Below are 23,602 nucleotides of genomic sequence, written 5' to 3'. Positions count from 1 at the left end.
CCTCTTTTTTTACGTTTAATTAGTAGTTCAATTATATTTTTCATAAGTAACTGAAAATAAAGCATGCCATAAATTACATGCATTTATTCAAAACGCTTTAGCCAAATTTATCAAACGACTTGAACATGGGATTTTAAGCATCATAATTTAGATTTACGTTAAATGTGCAAATATAATGAAAATAAATTCTGAGTCCTAATTACAACAGACTATGATTATTTTAGCTATCAGCAGTTAAGGCAGGTAACAAACCAAATAAAAGTGTCACATTTGAAAATAACACACTTTTCAATATACTTACCATAGAGGGGGGAAAAAATAGTGTTTTTAGCTATGTTACATAAGTTGCATTATTGTACTTGATATTTGTCCTGCATCTAAAATGGCACTCGTTTATTTTTACGTCTTAAGTGTTGTCATGGTTCTATGTATTGTATATGAACAGAAGATTATGGTTGTAGAACGCACATCTTAACTGCTCTGGAAAACACGTCAAATTTGTAAGTAAAACCTTACAAAGAAGGCATTATAATACAACATTTAAAGCTAAAAACTTTTCTGTATATGTAGCGTTTAACTGTCTGAATACTGCTGACACAATAATGTTAATTTCTGCTAGAGTGGCTGCAGGATTTACAAGGTTATGTCAGTGCAAGCGAAGGTTAGTGCTCCATTCCATAACCTTCACGCCTACTAGAAAAACAGCGCTAAATGGGCAAACAACTAGAACTTCTGGAGTAGCGTGTCACTAACAAGCAGGATTATTGCATGACTAATGACTAATGCAAAATAATTATAACATAACATATGCATCATATATACAAAACCTGCTTCTTGTAGTCAAGAAAATGTGGAAATATCACCTAATATGCACCTATAAACAATCTGAAGTTTCATACGATCACCTGAGCATACATGAAGTTGAAAGGTGAACAGTATGCATGCATGTACATCTTCACAGCAACAACTGCAGACATGGAAAGTATGTTTGCTAATAATATTAACACTGACAACTGGTTACACTCCCATTGTAATCTGGTACAGGGAGAGAGACCCATGCCTCACACTGCCGAGCACAAACTATCAAGGTAATGCAAGTACAACATTCACAGAGTTGCCCTTGAGCTTTTCCATGTGTCCCTTTGCAACAAGACAACTTTAAACTCAAAAAGACAGAAATCTATCACAATCCAGTTGAATAACTAAAGGTTCAGATTCCACACATTATTGGCTGTTTCTACAATATTTCTTAAAGAAACCTCAGCCCTACAAAGAGGCCCTGTGGGGCAGATAATAGCAGCCTTACACATCATAATGAATAAATGCATTCTAACCATCTGGAAATGAGATATTGATTTGAAGCTGTAACAATATATAATTGTGCTCATAATGTTTGCATACATACACAATTCTGTCTGTGAGCATTGCTTCTGGCTGAAATCCATCTACTTAAAGCCGAGCTCATTCATGCAAGTGCAGGGCATACCTGAGTATACTCTCAGGTATACTCTCTAGTTATCAAACACATGTCTAAGTGTAGCTCTGGAGCTAAATGGATTTTCATGTGTAGAGGTTTCACTCAAAGGATATTTTAATTCTTTCAAAGTTTCATTTTTCATTGCACGAGTGTGATTTTTTTTTGTTTTAATCCTATTTTTCTTCAAGTCCAATGGAGTTGAGATTCCAGAAATTTAAACTGTTATTAGTCAGTACGCACAGACTTCGAGAAAAAGTTAGATACATTAAGTGAAATAGTGACCCCACTGAAACTGCTTGAGGTGAGGCTAAATATCTTGGCTTTTTGACAGATGTTAGTTGCTTGTTTTAAGCAGGAAAGAGCGTCAATATCTGTTCATATCTGTTCATATCTACTTACACTGTAACTGCATTAAAACAGGCAAGTCCTGGGTTAACATGGCTGTTATTTTTTCGATATTAGGTGTGATGATGATGCATAAATGAGCTGGCATTCTGAATGAGTGGGCCACTCGTCCTGTTTAATTTCATAGCAAAGCTGTTGATCCTAATTCATTTAATATTTTGTTATATTTGCAATTCAATTAATTGTTTGTTATTGCAGGCATGAAAATGTTAATTATATGAGAGCCCATGAATATCAGATCTCCAGACTTCGTCTTTCATAATTCAAGCATGGTTATAATTTTTTTCAAGAGTTATTAATAACTGTAATATGATTCCGAAAAACCGTATAATAACCTCCCATTGATTTTCAAAGTTATATATCTCTGTATACAATGCAATAATTTGCTCTAAATTTACTACAAAAAAGGCTTGACAACAAGCTTACAACCAATTAAATAAATGTTTTCACCTCCAGCTAATGAGAATAACTCCAGCACACAAAATACAGATCCTCAATCCTTTTTTTTTCTGCACACACTTCTTGGTTAACCACCACAGGGGGATATATTAGTTGTGCTTTATATTTGAATGGAATCACCAGGGAGAGCCGTGCCTAAGCATGCACACTGCTCCCTCTCCACACTCCAAATTAGTCAATTAGTAGTGTCATTAAAGTGGTGCAGGCGAGGGGATTAACACCAGGGGAAATAAAAGAGACAATCTGCCGCATGCTCGCCGAGGATATTGCCGATTTCCATCCATCAACTGCTCCAGATGGAGGGACGTTAGTAATTTATATTCTGTCAACAGTGCCCAGGAGAACTCTGCCAAAATCATTTCCTCATTTCAACTCTTCTGTCTCTACGAATGCAATCATATCTGCCGAGAGCTGAGCGAGCGAGGGAAAAACACCTTCTCTCTAAATCCTTCTATAGGATAGCATTACCACTCACTGAAGGACTAGCATTGCCACGCAGTATAGGATTTCTGTTCATTATTGTTCCATTACAGTGTAGAATGAGGAATATTCATGCACGCATGCACTGATATTCAGATGGTATAACCTTGTGCTATGATGCTAGTGGATACGTGTGCATGTGTGTGTGGGCACGTACTATATGTGTGTTACCCTACACAGGAAATGGAGACACACAGCTGGAGACATACAGACAGAAAGTAATGTCCAGATTGAACTCTCTATGCATCTATCAAACATCTCTAGTATCTCTTTCTAGTATTGAGTGATATAATAAATTATACAGTTTTACTTTTTGAGAGAGAGAGAGAGAGAGACAGAAAGAAGAAAAGATATAATGGTTTGGGGTCGTTATGACTCTCCTCCTACCATAGAGTGTATTTTATAATTCGGGGTTGTGTTACTACTACACAACCGCATGTACCGTACATGTACAGAGAACACAGTGGCTACTCTTACTTACACAATCTTATATAATATATGATTTTGTAATCAATTTACTGTATGCTAAAACCCTCTAGTACACTAACGGTGCATATACGATATGATATACAATTTCAATTTGTATTTTATATTCCCCACTATATCCTTTCAATTATTAGCACTATAAACATTTTAATAGACACACAAACCCCTTTTGTGCCTGGAGATTTTTCTGATGGTTAGTGTGTGGCCAAATGACAGATGGACCTCACGTGACAAGGACTAAAATCACCTTTTTTCACTTTCACTTGTCACTGTTATGTCAAAATGATAATAATAATAATAATAATAATAATAATAATCATAATCATAATAATCATAATAATGATAATATGACTTTGATATTCTACTAAATACATTTCTGAAAATTAACAGTAAAAGTTAAAAACTTTTCTGATTGTTTTCCTGAACTGAAATATACTTCCATCTTAAAAATTCTATAACAAGTTTCTATACAAGTAACAAGTATAGTTATAGAATTTTAATGCATTTAAAGATTCCATTCCAGCTCTCAAGTGGTGTAACGGAAAAGCGTTTGCCCTGTTGGCCAGAGGTCGTGAGTTCGAATCCCAGCTATCTGTGGCTGGCAGCCAAGAAAGCAAAACTGGCCAAGTTCTCTGGGTGGGAGGGATGGCATACTCTCTCTCCCCTGTCACTCACAGTGACACTCACCAATCGCAGGTGTCTGTGAGCTCATGTGTGGAAAAGGGTAGATAGGGCTTTCCGTCAAGCGTGTTACGCTGCATGACTAGCAGTTTGAAAAGATATGGAAGTTGGCTCCATGTGTCTCAGAGGAAGCATGTGCTAGCCCCATCCTCCATGGTTGGTAGATGTTGTGTGATGGGGAGAGTTAGTTTGTGGGTGGGAATTGGTCATGGCCAAATTGGGGGGAAAAAAAACAAGCAAACAAAAAAAGATACTATTCCAATTCCACTGAAATACACCAACGCACTGACAGTCTAAAAGCAACTGTTGGTGATTTAATTTGCATATAATTTACATTTATAATAAATAAAATACAACAACAGTAAAAAAAAAAAAAAAAGACTATAATGAAACAGCTGGTTTACTTGATTGAATAGACTTGGTTTTGTGTCTGGCTGTCTATGGCATTTATTCAAAAACATTCTCTAAGCATGACATTCACTACTGTGAGGAAAGCATACGTAGCTAGCAAGTTAGCAGCTAAAGCATCTTGTTTGGGCAGACGGACTGTTACTACAACCGTGTTTGTAAAACTGGCTCCTAATTTACCTAACTTGGTCTTCGCAAGATTAGTAAGTACTGCAGATAAAAACATTTCTACATAATTTTGGTGAAAATTTCTTAAAATTGAGATGTCAAAGTAAAAATGTTCTAAAATTTGTTGGGTGTTTGGCAGAAATCAGGTGCAATAACATCTGATGGATTTTCCCAGACTGCCACACAATAATTATTTTTTAATAATTGAAAATAGTGTGACCACGTCAGAAATATTGTAATTATAAAATGGTTGTGGATATAATGTTAAAGCAGTACTGGAGTATAGTGTCCGGATTTAACTCTCTATGTATCTATCAAACATCTCATATCATTTTTTAGTAGTTACTAATACAATATATATATTATAATATATTATATATATATATATAAAGTAAAAAAGTCAAATTGTTTAATTAATTACGTGTGCATATACAGTACTGTGCGAAAGTCTTAGGCACATGCAAAGAAATGCTGTAGAGCAAAAATGCCTTCAAAAATAATTAAATCAAATGCTTCTACATTTAAAAAAATACTATAAAGAGCAGTAAACAGTAATAAATGAAATAAGGTGAATATTTGGTGTGACGATCCTTTGCTTTAAAAAAAAAAATAGTAGTCTCAGGTACAGTGTGTGCAGTTTTATAAGGAAATGAGCTGTAAGTGTTACTGAGCATCTTGCAGAAGCAGCCACAGTTCTACTGGAGACTTTGACTGTCGCACTTGCTTTTTATTTTTGCAGCAAAACCCAGCAGCCTTCATCAGTCAGTTTTTTTGACTGAAAAATGGTTTCTTATGTAACATGCTGCTTTCTTTACTGACATACAAACATTTTTCTGTAACATTTAATTTTGTGCTGGAAAACTAATGTTTGGAAATCTAAAATGTTTTTGTACTGAATCAGTAATGTAGAAGTCATAAAATAAAAATGTATAACAATGTTTGTAAAAAATGGAGTTTCTTTGATATATATATAAAAGAAAGAAAGACATTAGGTGTCAAGCGTGTTTTGATAGAAATGCCTAATTTACAAGTAAATCGATTAGTACAGCTCCTAAGCAGAATCTCCAAGCCTCCATATTTCAATTTAATTTCAATTCAATTTTATTTGTATAGCGCTTTTAACAATGAACATTGTCTCAAAGCAGCTTTACAGAACATAAGAAACAAAAAGCATGCAAACAGAAACAAAAACATGCAAACAGTCCTAGATGTTAGCAATATGGCAATAACTGTAACTCCAAATTTCAGAAATTTTCTTTTAGACATTTAAAATAGTCATTTTTATTTTTTTAGCTCTAGCCTTTGTAAAAAAAGACAAACATGGTACAGCCTGTACTTCAGCAAGCTTAGCAACTTTAGCTGGCTAGCCGGCTAGTGTAGGCCCTGGATGTTGATCTGATCAAGAAAGTCCAGATTCACTGAATGAACTAGCACAATGTGCACAAAAAAGTTTTCATATTCATACTAAAAGACATGCCAGAACACCAATGATTTTATTAATGTTCATAGAGACAAATGAGTGTGTAGCATGTGGTCTGGGATGTAGCCTAATATTCTTTGAATGTGTATCAACTTGCCACTAGCAACTGTCAGAATATTCTGTGTGGTGGAGCATACAAAGTCACCTTATGAAATCTTCTTCTGTGAGTAGCTTTTTCTACTTGAGAGAGCTTTAAATCCCCAAATACCCAAAAGCTATGTCCTATCACATCAAACAGATTAAATTAAAATGAAAACTTCAGAGAAACTCACCTTTGCAGACGGTGCCATTCTCTGCTGCCTCGTGTCCAGCTTTGCACATGCAGCGCCCGATAGGAACCAACCACTCGCCGTCTCCATTGCAGTACAGTTTGATCGGCACATCAACTTCCTCTCCGTTGGGTATGCAGGTCCCTCTAGCTGCCACCAATGAAGTGCTCTCAGCTCCTGACAAAGTCTCTGGGAAGACAGCTCCATTCCGGACAATGCGGGGACACTTTCGGAAAAATACCCGCACAGCGATGAGCGACATGCAGGCTCCGTAGTCCTGAAAGGCCAGGTAGAAGCCGTTGCGAGACACAGGGCCGAAGCTGCGCACCTCCGTGTTGATCTTCATCACCCGGCCGCCCAGGTCCACCTGCGAGAAGCTCTCGTCGGCTGCGATGGTGTCCACCTTGATCCAGGGGTTCTCCATCCACGGAGGGTAAACTTTAGTGGCCGTGTCCGAGTCCGACTCGAAGTAGTAGAGGTTGAAGGTCTCCTTGCAGGAGCCAGGTACATTAGGGATGCTGCTGCAGTCTCGCACTGAGAACTTGATCTCAACGTGGATGCGCTGGGCCCCTCGCCGCCGGATGTACTTGGTGCGCACCCAGTTGTTTTGATTAGCATCAAAGACGTTGCACACCTGGTAGGTGCGGATGGTGTTCATGTTCTCATCATAGCCACTCACCTCCTCCCACTGGAGACAGAGCGGAGGCAAGACTGAATTAGTAATGAGAAAGAAAACAGCTCTGACAAATCCTTAGTGTCTCATAGCCACTGATCTCATTTTCCAGGAATCACCGTAGAAATATACACACGAAAAAAAAAGGTTTCATTACATTTTATTAGGCTTCATTTGGATTTCATTCAAATGCCCCTGTGGGCGCTGAACATCACGAGTCATTGTGCATTTGTGCAGTCAGGCATTGAGTTTAGATAAGGTAAAGCAGTGAAGCATTCCGTTTACATATGGTAAATGGCCAAACCGGAGTAGGTCAGCTAAACAGTGCTCACCCCTACTGATGGATATATCATCCAGCCCAGCTCTGCCGTTGCTGTCATCGAGTCCATCAGCACATCTGAAAAAAAGAAGAAGAAAAAAAACACCGGGTAGAGGCTCATGAATATAATGTATTCCTAATTTCAATGCAGCTGCAGTAATGAGATTTTTTTCTCTATAGCATTCAGGCATTCATAAGGCTGTTAACTCTGCTCAAGCCTCTTGACAATAATTGCGGTCCATAATAAATAGCGTTCCTGCATGCCAAATCAGTGACTCACATTGTTCTGTGTAGAATAACAATGGCTCATTTTGTCAAGCTAGCATGCCTCGCTTATCTGTTCCTCTTAATAAAAGGATGCAAGATGGGGTCATTATCAGATTAAAGGTGTCTTGAGCCATGAGTGAGGGTCACTTTGTTTCCTGATATCAAACATTTATAACTGTTTGGGATGCTAACAGTGTAATAATACACGAAAACAAGCAAGGATAAATGTGTTATTTTTTAAATAATATATCAGTATGTATTTAGACCAGACTCATTTGGTATATTTAACAGCTTGCTGGGTACAGATCTGCTTTTCAGAAGTGTGGGTGGTCACAAAAAAAAAATTGGCTCACACATTGCTTCTGTCCAGTGTCCTGCCATTGTAAGACACTTCCTTCTCCTTTACCGCCATCAGAATAAAACCCCGAAATGGCCCTGTAGTCTGTCACATTTTCAATTATTCAGCTCGTTTATGCCCAACTACCGCTGCACATTTGCCGAGTCGGTAAAAAAACTGCCCTCTGCTGTATGCCTTCACAACTTGATTTATACGAGAGAGCTAAAAATATGGTATATTGCAGTATATTAAATTACTGTGAATCTGTCAAACAAAAGAGCATTTTACAAGACAGACCCTAAATTATGGGAGAGAAATATAGCAAGTATCCCAAAAGATTCTGCACAGACAGGAATGGAGCCAGCAGTTCTTGATGAACAGACTGACCATCCAGACTCTGTTGAGACACCCATTTGTGTGTCTGGAGTGCACTAGACGGTAATGTGAGGCTATGAATTAGGCCATGAAATGAATTAGGCCATGTGGCTGCAGCTTTGGTGCACTGGAACACTATTTTTTTTAACTATCTTCTGCAATGAGGGATGTCAGGAAATGTGGGCTTGTTACTCCAGCTATACAAACTGACCACTGACTGCATTTCTGATTTGGACCATGGCTTGGGGAAAGGAAGACTTCCTGAGATGGAAGCCAGAAACCCCTGTGACACAAGATCTTGGAATTGCAGTCAAACATTGGCTCAATACAGGCCCTCATTTATATTTCAGCAGCTTCTGCAGCTCAGGGACAACCGTAGCAATTCTGCTCAGGCACACCATCCACCACTGCTGGGTGGTTAGAGGTCTAAAAATGCCAGCAGATCATGCGAGCTGGAAAACCCTTCTGATTTGTTATGTTTAAAGCATCTATAATAAATGCTAAACTGAAAACCACAATTTGCGAAAATCACACTTTAAAATGTTGCCATGGCTTTAAATATTGTCGTGGAAAAAACCTGCAAATGTCTGTGAATTGAGAGAGAGAAAGTCAGAGCATTTCTCTCTCTACGTAGGACAGAAACCCCCACTCCATCTGTCTAAGCATTCCTGCGATATATCTCCCTCTTTCTCTTTCTCTCTCTCTTTCTCTCTCTCTCTCCCTGTCTCTCACACTCTCGATATTTTAATGAAAAGTAGGGCATCAAGAGTGCAGGTCCAAAACATATAATCCTCACAGGCTGAGCCACACTCCGTACGCCACATTAGATTAATCCCAGGGGAAACGCCTCACAGAATTTTAGGTCAGTGTTCCAGAAAACAAATTTTAGTCGCACATTTTGTTTGTTTATTCATTTCATCATCTTGTCTCAGGACTTGTGGAAAAAAATGCAGGGTGATGATGAGAGAGCAAACTACAATGTGTATGATGATGTCCAGTGGAGTTGCCTGACATGTTAACATGCTACTTGATGTAAATAAAAAGTATCCTATTAGAGGTTTCCTTTTAACCCTTAAAGAAAAACCTCACCCTGAAACATATTAAATATGTTTATAGCGAAATGTTTGTGATGTGATTAGCAATTCTGGTGCTAATTTGTTAGCTGGTGTTGTATTTTCGTTATTCCTGTGAGAAGTCTTAAACATAAGGGGCAACAGTCAGCTCCTAAAAACAAAAGAGCTTATATTTTCACTCGCCATTTTCAAAGTCATATTAATGAGAAATGCAGCACAGAAGTAGAGAAGCCAGCAAAAACACTAGACTCAAATTTTCAGAATGCAATGCAACTATATGACTCAGAGACTCGGCTCCGGTAGTTAGCGATCTACGAAATGACAAGCACAGTGGCACTGCTGGCAGTATCAGCATGAAAGTTGAAGCTCTGGAAGCTGATCTATATCAGCAGAGTGTACAGATGAAGAGGTGAGAGATCTGGACAGGCTAAAGGACTAAGGTGTTGCTTTATCACTCTCTTTAGGTAGAGATGAAGCCCACTGTCACCACTATAAGACGGCAGTCAAACGGCATTGTGGGTATAAAAAGTCCACGCAGAATTTCATTACCATATAAATCTTGGATGGATTTGGATTGAAGATCACATTTTAATTATAAAGATTAATATGCAAGTCATTTAGGGTTGAGTTTTACTTTAATGACTTACTGTTGAGTCCGGTCTTATACTCCTAACTCTCATTTCCGATTAGTTTCACTGTAATAACTGAATAATCCATTGTAGTTCCTGAAAAAAATGCTTTAAAGAGAATAACTGAATAATAATCTGAGATCTTAAGGGGTTAAATCAAGCTGCTGGAGTCATGGGGTTTTCTATGGGGCAACTCTGTGATGACAGCTAATCTCAACACGTCATTATTGCTCCATAAATAGACAAAGACTGGTTAATGTTTCAGCTGCAGCTGAAAAAGCACATCAATAGTATGGAACTGGAGTCCCTCCTGAGTCTTATGTACCAATCGGTCAAAACAGTGACAGTCCATCCTGGATATACTGTTAGATCTGAGTAAATCAAGTTTCCAAGCTGTACTGGAAGACAAACGAGGGTGTTATTTCACCTACTAGACTACAAATAACAGAAAGGATACTTGGTTCAATGGACTGAAATCCACTCACATTCAATATCCTAAAATCAAAAGTCCCCAGCTATATCATTATACTTTACACCTGGTAGAATCCTAACTATGAGCAAAATGGTTTCTTTAGAGACAGACAGTATTTATTCTTTACCGTTGAGATCTTTCATAAACACATTACATTTAACATTATGGACAGACAGCTCATCTGTCCCTATAGGATATTATCATGAGGTTGGCTCTTTGTCTGTTTTCCCAAGCGGGTTGATGAAAAGACTCATACATTGCACTAGAAACATGCTGAATAATTCATGTGGAGATAATTAATTCACAGCAAGCTTTGATCAAACATGACACGTGCTAGAAAATCCCTCACAATCTCAGCAGCCCTAGCACACTCTCAGACAAATTCCATTGCACCACAAACAAAACACGAAAATCATCATGCTCATTATTTGAACATAGCTATGTGGCATAAACTGCATACGTTACTAGCCTATATAGCATAGCTGTGTAGGACCATCGGACTTTATTAATGATCCCTCCTCCTACTGAATAAAACCAAAGCAGAGACCTTGATTATGTATGCTAGTGCAGGGCTGGGAACACCTGCAGAGACTATGGACCTTGATGAATTCACATCATACAATGTTTTTCAAAAAGCCAGGATCAGACTAGTGCTGGGGAGCAGAGGCATAGATGGAAGGGGGGAATTTCATGTTTGAACCCCTGAAATATTTTCCGAATGTTTATTTATGGGTGGTTAACACACATACAAGTTAGCTGATTATATATGTGTCAGATAACATTGTTTGTGCTAGAGTGATATTCATGAACACACAATAAAGTCATCAGTATGATTCATATTTTACCATCCCAAATTTCAAATTAACATGTCCTTTAGTTTGTTCAATCAAATTTTATTCTCGACTAGGTGTTGTGGTGAGAAACGAGATTAACTCTTGTTACCAGAGGCCAAAAAATGGGGGTGGTCATGTTCAGCATTGAATTTATTTGTGATGTCATACTCCACAGTAGTTGTTAATGGGTCATATAAAAGTAGACACAGGGCTTTAAGAATTTGCCGTCTTTCATAAGCATTCCTTCTTTTTACCTAGCCTACTAAGTTTAAATATTATCATTTTATTGTGGCAGCTGTATACAGTGTTTTACTATCAAAAAAGCATTAGTTGCTCTGTCCATTTTATCTCTGTGCAAATGTTATTGCGGAAAGGTGTGAATTGCCCTGCTCAACAGCAGCTAAACGCAGAGTCACGATACTCTACATACAGATACCCAACAGTGTCCTGATCAATCTTATATCGAAATTGCGGTCATAAAATCATTTATGTCCGAGAAATCGATTTCCATTCCGCCAGCAGGATGGAATGGCAGTGTACTGCAAGAAAGGGTTATCCTATCAGAATCTGGCGTTATTCTTCTAGCCAGATAGCTACCCTCTGAGCACAGGGATATCAAGGTAACAGATGATGAAGTACTGAAGATTTTACTGCAGGAGGAAGGGTAGATCTGGTTTTATCAGATAAAATGTCATTGTCTCCTATTACCAGCATATTATTTTAATCATTTATAGCGGAACTGTCATAAAGGTATTGTATTTCCTAGGTTGATTAAAGATCATGTCTTAAATAATTAAATGACAAATTCTGAATACCACCACCAAAATGTATGAGCACATGACACCTATCAATTTAATTGTACTACATATCACACTGTGATTTGATTTAGTATATTTCCCAATCCCCCACTGAAATAAATTCATGGCTACACCACTGTTTGGTACAATCAGTGAGACATGTGAAAGATGTACAGTCTTGTGTTCCTTGCACTAGAGGAGCTCAGAGCGGTCCCGTGCAGACCCAAATGGACTGATAGAGAACTCATCCCCTGATATAAAAAGAGGACACTGTCCATTGATCCTCTGTGCTCCAGTTCTGTCACTCCTGCCATGGGTAGGATGCTGAAACGTTTACTCAGCCACCATGACTCACACCGCGTGGTTAAATATGCAAATGTGAGAAACGACACATGAAGCAAAAGCGTTTTTTTAATGATGATGATTCTATATTAATCCTGAAGAAAACAGGATCAGATTTTTTTTTTTTTTTTTTACATTTCTACCAGAGACTTCATACTGCATAAATAGACAGATGTTTGGTGGTCACCATGCAACTTTGCTTCTTGAATTATGTATTCTGGTAATGATTCAGATTCAGATTCAAGAATGTATTGTCTTCTTCACAGTAAAACAAGTAGTTACACTGTACAATGAAATTTTTCCTCTTCATTCCCTCTTGTTACCATCAACACTATACAGGTATTAGAGGTTAGAAAGTACACAGCAATCTGAAAAGCATGCTATACTGTATGCTACAAGTATGAGTGTGAGGTACGAGTTCTGTGCATTTAGAGTGACTGTAAGGGCTAAAATAAATAGTAGATAATGGTGGTTACAGGAGCAACTTGCAAAGATGTCTGCCATGGTGGTTGCCATCTTTTATTCAGAGCATATTATAGGTCTAATTCTATTCTATACCTGCCATAAACCATATAAAGAGAGCACATACTGCAAAAAGGCTGAAAAGATGCAGCACAAAAAAAATCCCTACATATTATACAACTCCCTGAGCTACAGGCTGCCTTTACAGTGCACTCAGGTAAAGCCACTCTAGCAGGTTTTACTCCCTTATTCACTTCAGTCCATCAGCAGTTGGCATGCTGGACAAAAATAAAGAAAAGCAAAACATGCAAAGAACTGGAGCACAGCAGAAAGATGCTGGATCTTCAACACATGATTTTTCAGTAAGTCTAAGAATGAAGTGACTGATTTGTTCACACATACAAATTAGGCATTATTTAGTCCAGAAACAAAACAGAAATAAAACAAAGAATTATTAAAAATGTACTGAAAGACCAAAAAATGCTATATTTCTTAGTAATGAATTTTGATAAGGATATAAAAATATTATATTGGCATTATATTGTTGATTGTGATATGCCTGGCAATAAGCTTCAATGTGACACAATTAACTGCCCAAAAAGCCCTGTACTGTACTGCCAATAAATATTGAATTATTTGTTTATTTATTTGTCTGGTTGTTTTAATAATTTTGTTTTCAACTATCCTTATACGCTGATCAGCCAAAACATTAAATCCACTGACAGGTGAAGTGAATGACATTGATTATCTCGTTACAATGGCACCTGTCAAGGGGTGGGATACATTAGACAGTCAGTTCTCAAAGTTGATGTGTTGGAAGCAGGAAAAATGGCCAAGTGTAAGGATCTGAGCGACTTTGACAAGGGCCAAATTGTGATGGCTAGACGACTGGTTCAGAGAACGGGTCCAAAACGGCAGGTCATATGGGGTGTACCCAGCATGCAGTGGTTAGTACCTACAAAAAGTGGTCCAAGGAAGGACAACCAGTGAACTAGCAACAGGGTCATGGGCGTCCAAGGCTCATTGATGAGTGTGGGAAGCGAAGGCTAGCCCGACTGGTCCGATCCCACAGAACGATTACTGTAGAACAAACTGCCAAAAAAGTTAAAGCTGGCTATGACAGAAAGATGTCAGAACACAGTGCATTGCAGCTTGTTGCATAAGGGGCTGCGTAACCGCAGACTGGTCAGAGTGCCCATGCTGACCCCCCGTCCACTGCCCAAAGTGCCTATAGTGGGCACATGAGCATCAGAACTGGACCATGGAGCAATGGAAGAAAGTGGCCTGGTCTGATGAATCACGTTTTCTTTTACATCATGTGGACGGCCGGGTGCATGTGCATCGCTTACCTGGGGAAGAGATGGCACCAGGTTGCACTATGAGAAGAAGGCAAGCTGGCGGAGGCAGTGTGATGCTCTGGGCAATGTTCTGCTGGGAAATCATGGGTCGTGGCATTCATGTGAATGTTACTTTGACACGTACCACCTACCTAAACTTCGATGCAGACCAAGTACACCCCTTCATGGCAACGGTATTCCCTAATGGCAGTGACTTCTTTCAGCAGGATAATGCACCCTGCCACACTGCAAAAATTGTTCAGGAATGGTTTGAGGAACATGAGAGTACAAGGTGTTGACTTGGCCTCCAAATTCCCCAGATCTCAATCCAATCGAACATCTGTGGGATATGCTGGATAAACAAGTCCAATCCATGGAGGCCCCACCTTGCAATTTACCGGACTTAAAGGATCTGCTGCTAATGACTTGGTGCCAGATACCACAGCACACCTTCAGAGGTCTTGTGGAGTCCGTGTCTCGACGGATCAGAGCTGTTTTGGCGGCACAAGGGGGACCTACACAATATTAGTCAGGTGGTTTTAATGTTATGGCTGATTGGTGTATGTATTGAAATGCAAAGCATATTGAGACTCTACTGTATATAAATAAAGATGTTGCTATTGTTGTTAGTGTTGATGTTATGATATTATTACGGTATTATTATTATTGGTGTCATTGTTTCTTTGTTTGTTTTTTGATCACATGGTCCAAAATTTTAAGTAAATGTCCTAAGAACACTAAATTCTGTTGTAAGTCAAGATGCTCACAGCACAAAAACAGCTGGTGCTTTTTCTCAGCACCTCGTTTGCATTTTAATGCGTTCTGCAATATCAGTATTGCAATGGTCAATATTGGTCAATAGCAAAGCTCAATGTATGCATTATTCAACCCTTAATACTACATTTTAAAATGCATTTAATGAAGATAAAAATCAGAGACTTATAAATGCAACAAAGCCTAGTTTCCTGGCCATGTTTTCCTCACTTGTCAGCGTGTAAGGGAAGTGTCATAGACATCACTGAAGGAAATCTGTACTGCAAAGTACAAACTGTTGTCAAACCCACTTCTGAGCCATTGTTCTTAAACATGTTCATGGCATGAAAAGAAAAAAGTAAGTAAATTTGTAAAACTAAAGTTTCCTTCCTTTCTTTCCTTTCCTTCCTATCAAAATATATTCATCAAGTTTGTGTTTGAAGCTCGTGTTAAATTTCCCAAAAGCTTTAATAATTTTTTTTAGCTAGAGGAAATGTGTCCTACTGAATAATTACAGACATTGATTGGATTGGAGCTGTTACTGTGATCATTTTTGTTAAACCATAGGTTCCCTGTCACAACCAAGGATAAAACATTAACCCTTTAAACTCCCAGGAGCCATCAGCTGGTCTATATTTACACTCTTCGAACTACAGACCTATGAAGATTAGGTTCGTTGTAGTTACTGAAAAATTCATATTTGTTACTGATAAAGAACTGAATAAAAAGCTGAGAATTTATGGAGTTAAGAGCACCAGCCTATAATCTCTGCCAGGAGTACTGTTTATGGAGATTACAATTCATAAATCTTCAGTGAACCTGCAAAGCAAATTACAGTATAAAGAGGTAACATTACGCTAAGGTTATGCACTAGAAATATATGGAAAGAAGATTATTTTTGAAAAGGCCACTTCTTTTTCTTTCCTCTATCCTCATCCCCTCTTTTCATAGGACCATTGAGACTTTGATAGTGTTATTAGATGCTTCATAAAGTAATGAGATCCCATAAAGAGGGAGAATACAAACTAATACAAACAGAAAAACCAACACTAAGAAAACATTAAGACGAGAAACAGATGTAAGACAAATACATCGTACCTTACAGATAATAATGGCAAAGTAACAGTGATATTAATAGTAAAAACAATAATAGTAATAATAGTAATAACAGTAATAAAGGCTGTCTGAAAATAGAACATTTCAGAACGATTCAAAAAATGATTTCAGATTTCAATAGCGCTTTTTTTTTTATCTTGTAGCCAACCGGTAAATAGATTTCCCCATTCTACTACTTTAAGAATGAGCACACGTTTCACAAGTACACCACACAGTTATAATGGGTGATATTTCGTCCAAAGACTGATGGTCTCTAAAATATCCATATCCATTTGCAAATCACATCTGCGCCTTGGTGGATATGTGAGTAGATTAGTAGCTTCAGGCCATAGAAGCAAATTAACTTTTCATCTGATTTTTAATCACTTTGAGTAGTGAATATTTAGTTCAGGGAACTCTCACACTTTTGCCGACAATTCTCCTTGGAACAAAAGCTTCTGGGTCAAATGTTGGTTCAAATGTGATCACGTCAAAAGAAAAAATGCTACACAGGCTCAGTTCCTATGGAATGACTATGGCACTAGGTTTTGGATATGAATTTTGTAAATCTTATTAATATGCTTTATTTTGAAATTGTATATTACATATGATGTTGAATTACAGCAACTTCATAATCAAACTTCAATTAAAAAAAAAAAATCAGATGTAGATGGGGTGGTTACTCAATCATTTGACTTAACTGCTGATTGGATGAAATGGCAAAGAATTACTCTGGGCTTCATTTTTTTTTGTACATTTAATTATTTTTAGAATTTAATGTCAAGTTGAGTGCCTAATATACAGTACAACTTCAAAGTAAAGCATTAAAAATTCACTTTTGCATTTGCAAATCCAAATCCTAATATATAATTTATATATATAATATATAATATAAAATATATAATTCTAGAAACTCCCTGCTTCCATTTTAACCATGGAGGGCTGGAGTGTTTAGATATTGTATGAGAGGTCAGAGGATTCTCCAAGTATCAATTCTACTACTGTGACAAATTATTAATGATATCTCCAGTGATTCATAGCCAAGTCGGTTTAAAAAAATAAATGAAATGTTCTTTGAAGCACAATCAAATGAAGAAACACAACACTGAGGTAAAAAGCAACGCATGACTGACATGGCAGGACGTCTATAAATTCTGTTTGGCTTTGGGATATTTTATGGCTGTTTCAAATAAATCGCTTATTTAGGGAAAAACCATGTTTCCAGCAAATTAGTTGCACAATATAAGCAACGCTGAAAAGACAGTCCAATTTCATTGCCCAATTTCATCCAAATTGACACATTAAACAAAACTGAGGCGGCTGAGGGATAATTAAGCTGTCAAGGAGTTGGCAAGTCCCTCTTGAATACCTGATAATTTCACCAATCTGACCCCTGCTAAGCCTGCAGACAAAACTCCCTTATTTCAACGAGAAACCATTTCAATTCTCTCAGGCTTTACTGCAACACCAAATTCCAATCAGACATTAACATTACACTTCTCCAGACAGACTGGGAGCCAGTACACACTCAGAACAGCTTGGATAATTACAAGCTGAATTCTCGCTTGATTATTTTGAAACGGTGAGGCAAACAAAGGAGACAGCGGCAGCGTATTTGATTCGTTTCTGTGCAGGCCAGACAGAGCTTGCCGTGCTGATGGCTTCTGACGTGGCTCAAATCGGTTAGGTTTGTCCTGCTTACATAAAGGAAAAGTGTCAGAGGAGCTTTGGGGGGAAGCGTCGGCGACTAACACAGCAAGACGGGAGAGAGCAGCAGGCCGAGAGCAATGCGCGACACACGTCACATATGGGGCCAGTACTGCCAGACATCATGTGATTTCACTACCATCATCCAGGTGTGCATGCACAACATCAAGATTTTGTGGTTTTTTTTATTTTCTGGAAACTGAAATCAGTCTGATCCTTTAGAGTTTATTTAAATTTAAATTTAAATGCACATAAAACTATATTTCAGATGATATATTTCATATATATTGGCATTCAATGTGGACAGCAAAGAAAGAATTTCACTGTACAGGGCAACTTGTTTTTCCTCACTGTGCACATGACAATAAACGCTTCGAATTTGAATTTGAATATATCAGGATGTATCTACAGTTGTTGCTGTTGTTAAGCTAATTAAGCAAAACATGTGTAGTTTAAGACGGAAACAGACTTTTTAAAAAATGCACGTCCAGCTACAGTTATAAGAACACATATACTGTCTTAATGGATTTAATATCTGATATATTTTTTACAGTCAGTAGAAGTGTGTCTTTCATCTAATAAAATTCCTACAGAAATGTGCCATTTTTACTTTCCTTTATTTTCCATACACATCTTCAACAACCGGTATAAGATTCTGATAACATGTCTCTACTTTTAAATACACGCAAAAACTATAATCTACTAGAATCTAAGCTATAAAATGTAATTCATGGATTGATACATGAGCTACATCAAGGTAAATCCTGGGCATATAATAATGAAATACTGGAATAGTTTTTTTTTTTTTTAGATAATCATTCTTCAAACAAAGCAGAAATTTGAAATAAAATAAAAAATAACAATCATGAAAAGACCCAAAGGTCAGGATCAGATCCAAATAAAATGATCAATATTATATCTAGCTTACATAATGATAATATGTCACAATATCACAAAATTCCTCAGCAATTTTATAACAATTACATACTGTGACTGAAAGCAAAATGTTGTACTGAATCTTTGATTTTTTTCCCCCCTATTTTCCCACTTTTTCAGTGTTCAATCATTTATTTATTTATTTATTTATTTATTTATTTTGATGCTAAAGAAAAGTATCAAAAAAATTTTTTTTTTAATTCAACACTGTATTGCTGGCAGTTTGCTTGCAAACCTATGTACATTGTGATACACATTGTGTATTGTAGAAATGTCTTCAAATATAATGATAAAATATTTTTGTCATACTGTCCACCCCTAGTGTACAAGCATCCCATTTGTTAACCTCTTAACACCCCCCAGGACTCCGGCCTTACATTCTTCACTCTTACGTCTCCAAAATGTTCTTATTAGCTTCACTGTAGTTACTGGAAAACATGCTTTAAAATGAATAACTGTATAATAAACTGGTACTTTAACGAGATAGGTGAAACTACAAGGATATAATTGAGCCTCTCTACGAGTCGATTTGAATGAATGGACAGGGTGTTTAACAGGGTGCAGTAAACTAATAGAGAGATTACCTGAATTGATTGCTCATTCTTACTCATCAGTTTTGGACAAAGCCTTTGCGGCTACATGACTGATTCAAAAGGCATGCATGTGAAACAGTTTGTGAAACGTAAAAGCAGAAGCTACAATACAATAAGCCTTGGTGCACTAACCAGGTTTCCATGTAAAAACCTAACAGACTGTGAATGCACTGGGCACCACATATGCACAGGTTCCAAATGATTTCCAAATGATACTGCTCACACATTATCTAGTGTAGTTTACTGCTGAATACACTAAACAAAAAAATGTGTTTCATTATTAAGATATGTCAATAACAAAACCCACGTAAAGAAGCCACAGCGTTCAGCTATTGTTGATCGTGCCAAGGTGCAACGAGATGCAACTGGGTGAGGTCAGGCGTGTGAAGACGTGCACAGTATGGACTGTACAGACAATGTGGAGCCAACTTGTACAATAGGATTTTTTTTGCGCTCTCAATTTTCATTGGTTATTGATAGTATTCAAGAGAATCCATCCAGCATACTAGACTAGGTTACATCCAAACATCCTAAAAAATCAGTTAGTTATACTCTAGATTAGAATCTGTGCTCACACGTACCTTTCGTGATTGTCAGGGACACCAGTGACTCTGATTAGCCGAAGAATCTACACAATCAGCCCTATTGTAAATTAAATCTATAATCAGAGTAAAAGTCAGAAGCAGTTTGGTTCTAAGCACCGGATATTAAGACTACTGCGATTAACTGGAAATACATAGTGAAACGTACATGCTAAAATCACAAACATAAAAATTTTAACACTCGATTCACTTCTCGTGACTTTCATGCAGGCATAGAATTCCAGCTGTCAGCACCCTGTAATTTTTTTTTCTCATTTGTTTTTCCATTAATATTTCATAAAAGTGAAAAATAAGCATTCCAGCCTGAGTCATCATCAGCCTCCACATTCTTATTCATTTGGCCAGTCTTTATCAAGGCCTGACACATAAATGTGTAATTTAACCAAGTGACTTCTACATAACCACATTACATAAGCACTTGTACCTGCAGAACAATCACCGATCTCAGCACTGACTTACTATTATAATAAAAGATTTTAGGTCTGAAATAAAACCTGGGAGTTTAAAGGTTAGTTCCATAAAAGTGAAAAGACCTCAGATTGTTCCTTTATTACAACCCTTTATCTGGTTGTAATAAAGAGAACGAGCTCACAGTGTCATGTTCAACAGGTATGAAAATAAAAAAATCACACAAAATAACAAAACACAGTAGGGGTGAGAGAGAATTTCTATGCTATTTCTCATGATCACATTATAGTTTTGGCTATATAATATTTTTTTGATTGACATTTCTCAGAATTTCCTTTAACCTAGTTTTATTGGCTCCTTATGCAGTCCAGTGTAATATATCACACTGTTTATGTATATGACTGGGATGACAGTAAAATTGAATTTTATCTAACATTATGACTTATTTTGATCAGGCACCGAATATCAACCACCATGAGGATGTGATTTGGAGTCATGAGAATATGAAAAAAGAGAAAATGATGAACTATCCAGCAGATGCTGTGACTTTTTTTTTTTTTAGAAGAATCTATGGTTCTCTTAAAAAAAAATCATTTCTCCCATTAAGGGATGACTTTGTTTTCCATTCTACATTCAGCGTCAAAGTGTGTCCACTTCCTAATCTATTTGGGCAGAGACTGTTGCCATGGTCACTGAATTGTAGCCCCGCCCCTTGGCAAGAAAGACATTGATCGTCTGATGTGGTCACGCCCCCTATCAGAACAGATTCTGAGAGTTTTGGGGGATGATTTCAGTGATGAATAGGTAGTAGATTTTAAAAAACATCTGCTGTTTTGTGATTTTCATACATAAAAGTCAGAAGAAAGCAGGAGTCATGTTTTTTTCCATACTACTACTATTATTTTCATTATCATTGTTATTATTATTATTATTATTATTATTATTATTATTATTATCTGTATCTTTTTCTAAAGACCCCTGTTTACTTCTTTGAGTTTGGAAAATCTTCCTAGCTCTGTCCAAAACCAAGCACTGCATTAAAACTAGGTTATTTCTTTTGTGAAGTTCTTGTTATAGAGTATTGTGTGGTCCTGCAAAATAAGCACAGTCAGTGTGTAGACGGAAGAGATGGTCCAACACACAGGTTTCTGGCAGCTCCTGGTATGAAGTAACCTACAGGACATGGGCTGAGTTTAAGGTTCACTATTTTGGACATACTACGTAGTAAAGTAGTCTGCAGTTTGGGATGGAGCCCATGTTTCTGAAGTCTCCAGTGTGATCTCTGTGCAGCTTCAAACTCCAGATTTAGACACAACTGAAGCTCAAATTGAGCCTTAACCTCCAAAAATGGAAATTTCTTTTTCAAAAACCCTATAGTTACCTTTATATAATTTATTTTTATATATTTATTATAAAATAAATCAAAGACACAAGCAAACAAAATGTATTCCATGGCATTATAAGTGCTTAAAGAGCATATGAGGTTCCATATCAATCTCATAAAAAGGCATTTTCAGAGCCAAATAAAGAAAAAGCTTTTTTATGTTCCTGGCAGTTGTTGATTTGCACCTGCAATAAACAAAAAGAGGCTACACAAAAGCACCCAGTGGTTTCCCCCCAAAAACAACAACAACAACAACAGCAACAACAACAGCCACCGTTACTCTTCAGCCTAACCCTGTGTGTGAAACGCCAGTGTTCAGGACAACGGCGGAGTCGAGCATCAAACCCAGCCTGGCACTGCTACACAATTCCCAGCAAACCACACGCCGTGCCACAGACACACGAGCTGCACTCACCTTCCACAGCCCAGATAGGTGGCATTATCCATAATAAAGCAATAATGTGCATAACTGCTATCAGAGGGGCCATCTGACTACGAAGAGCCGGGCTGTTCATTCAGGATGAATCCGCTGGTCCATCTGTAAAAGCGCCGCGTTCACACAGCCAGGCGGGTAGAGCACACTGAGAGCCAGCGCGCGCGCACACACACACACACACACACACACACACACACACACACACACACACACACACAGCCACGGCAAGTTCGGGCGAAGCCAATCAAATACGGACAAAGGGGGAGGGGGAGGGGGTGTCTGGTCGAGGGGGACTCTGTTTAACACACTAATCACTCCATCTCGATAACGATATTATTGGTATTATTAATATTATTGGTATTAATAATTATCATTATATTACCATTATTATTACCATTATTATTATTATTATTGTTGTTGTTGTTGTTAAAAGTAACTCACTACCATTTAATAATAATAATAATAATAATAATAATAATAATAATGAGCTAATGTACAGGATTATGTATTGTTTTATATTGTGTAAGAGATTGCAGTACTTTACTGTAAATATGTTTTGCAGTTGTTTACTATAAATTTTGCAGTACTTTACTGGCAATCCAGGTTTTTTTTTTTTTACAGTGTGGGAGATCAGTGTGAAGAAGTTGAATGATTTATGTCCATAAAACATGCATGAGTCAAAATACCTGCAGAAAATGAGGAGATCCAGGCCAAAGAAATAATTTTATTTTATTTTATTTTATTTTATTTTATTTTACACAATAAAACAATATAATCCAATAATAAAGGACCTACATTATTATTAGTAGTAGTAGTAGTAGTAGTAAAAAAAAAGTAGTAGTGGTGGTAGTAATAGTAATATTGTTGTTGTTGTTGTTGTGGTAATCTCAGCATGAGAATTTTCATACCACTCAGCATTCTCTCTTTCATTCTGGGAAAAAACATTAAATCCAACAGTCTAACACAGTCTGATCTTTTTGAATAAATGATCTAAAATAACAACAGAAAAAGCTGATGTCCTCCTAAATATCATTGAACAGGTACTGCTCCCAAGAGCAGCCACTCCACTGAGATGGTCTTATTGACTGTTGTCTTCAACTGCTGGCTAGTCTGGATTCTACAGGGCCATGGACCATATAATTATATAAATTTTATCAGAACATCTCCTGACTTGAAGTGGTGAGTGTTGGAACTTTAATAACAGAAATTTATCATCTTCCATACTTACTGAAATTATAAAAAGTAGATTTAAAATTGTCACTGGTTATACTAGAACTCCAGTGAGCATAACATCTTTTGGTGGGGAGGGGAGATGTCTATTGTCACAGTACCCTGAGCTCCTTCTAAACCCCTACTAACCCCCAAACACACCTCCATGGGCAGCTCCCAAAGTCAAACCACCTCTTCTTCAAGGACTGCACCTTGGTGTGGGAACAGGTTGGTCCAGATGTTTATAGTG

At 37.5% G+C, this 23,602-nt stretch overlaps 1 protein-coding gene across 2 annotated transcripts in view; it reads right to left on the bottom strand.

Annotated features, from left to right (window-relative positions):
* ephb2a (eph receptor B2a) overlaps positions 1-22,273 on the bottom strand; it is a 57,749-nt gene extending 35,476 nt beyond the window's left edge. For both annotated transcript variants that reach the window (XM_026921102.3, XM_034312162.2), the window contains exons 1-3: positions 22,123-22,273; positions 7,319-7,383; positions 6,317-7,001 (exon numbers count right to left, since the gene is read on the bottom strand). In XM_026921102.3, the coding sequence (XP_026776903.1) occupies positions 6,317-7,001; positions 7,319-7,383; positions 22,123-22,222 (850 nt within the window). In that variant the 5' untranslated portion in view covers positions 22,223-22,273. The remainder of the gene's footprint in view (positions 1-6,316; positions 7,002-7,318; positions 7,384-22,122) is intronic.
* Positions 22,274-23,602: the final 1,329 nt, after the last annotated feature.

Source organism: Pangasianodon hypophthalmus, chromosome 16 (genome assembly GCF_027358585.1).
Source record: "Pangasianodon hypophthalmus isolate fPanHyp1 chromosome 16, fPanHyp1.pri, whole genome shotgun sequence".
Classification (NCBI taxonomy): Eukaryota; Metazoa; Chordata; class Actinopteri; order Siluriformes; family Pangasiidae; genus Pangasianodon; species Pangasianodon hypophthalmus.
Note: the sequence above shows the minus strand (reverse complement) of the source record. Positions and strands in the feature narration are given on the sequence as shown.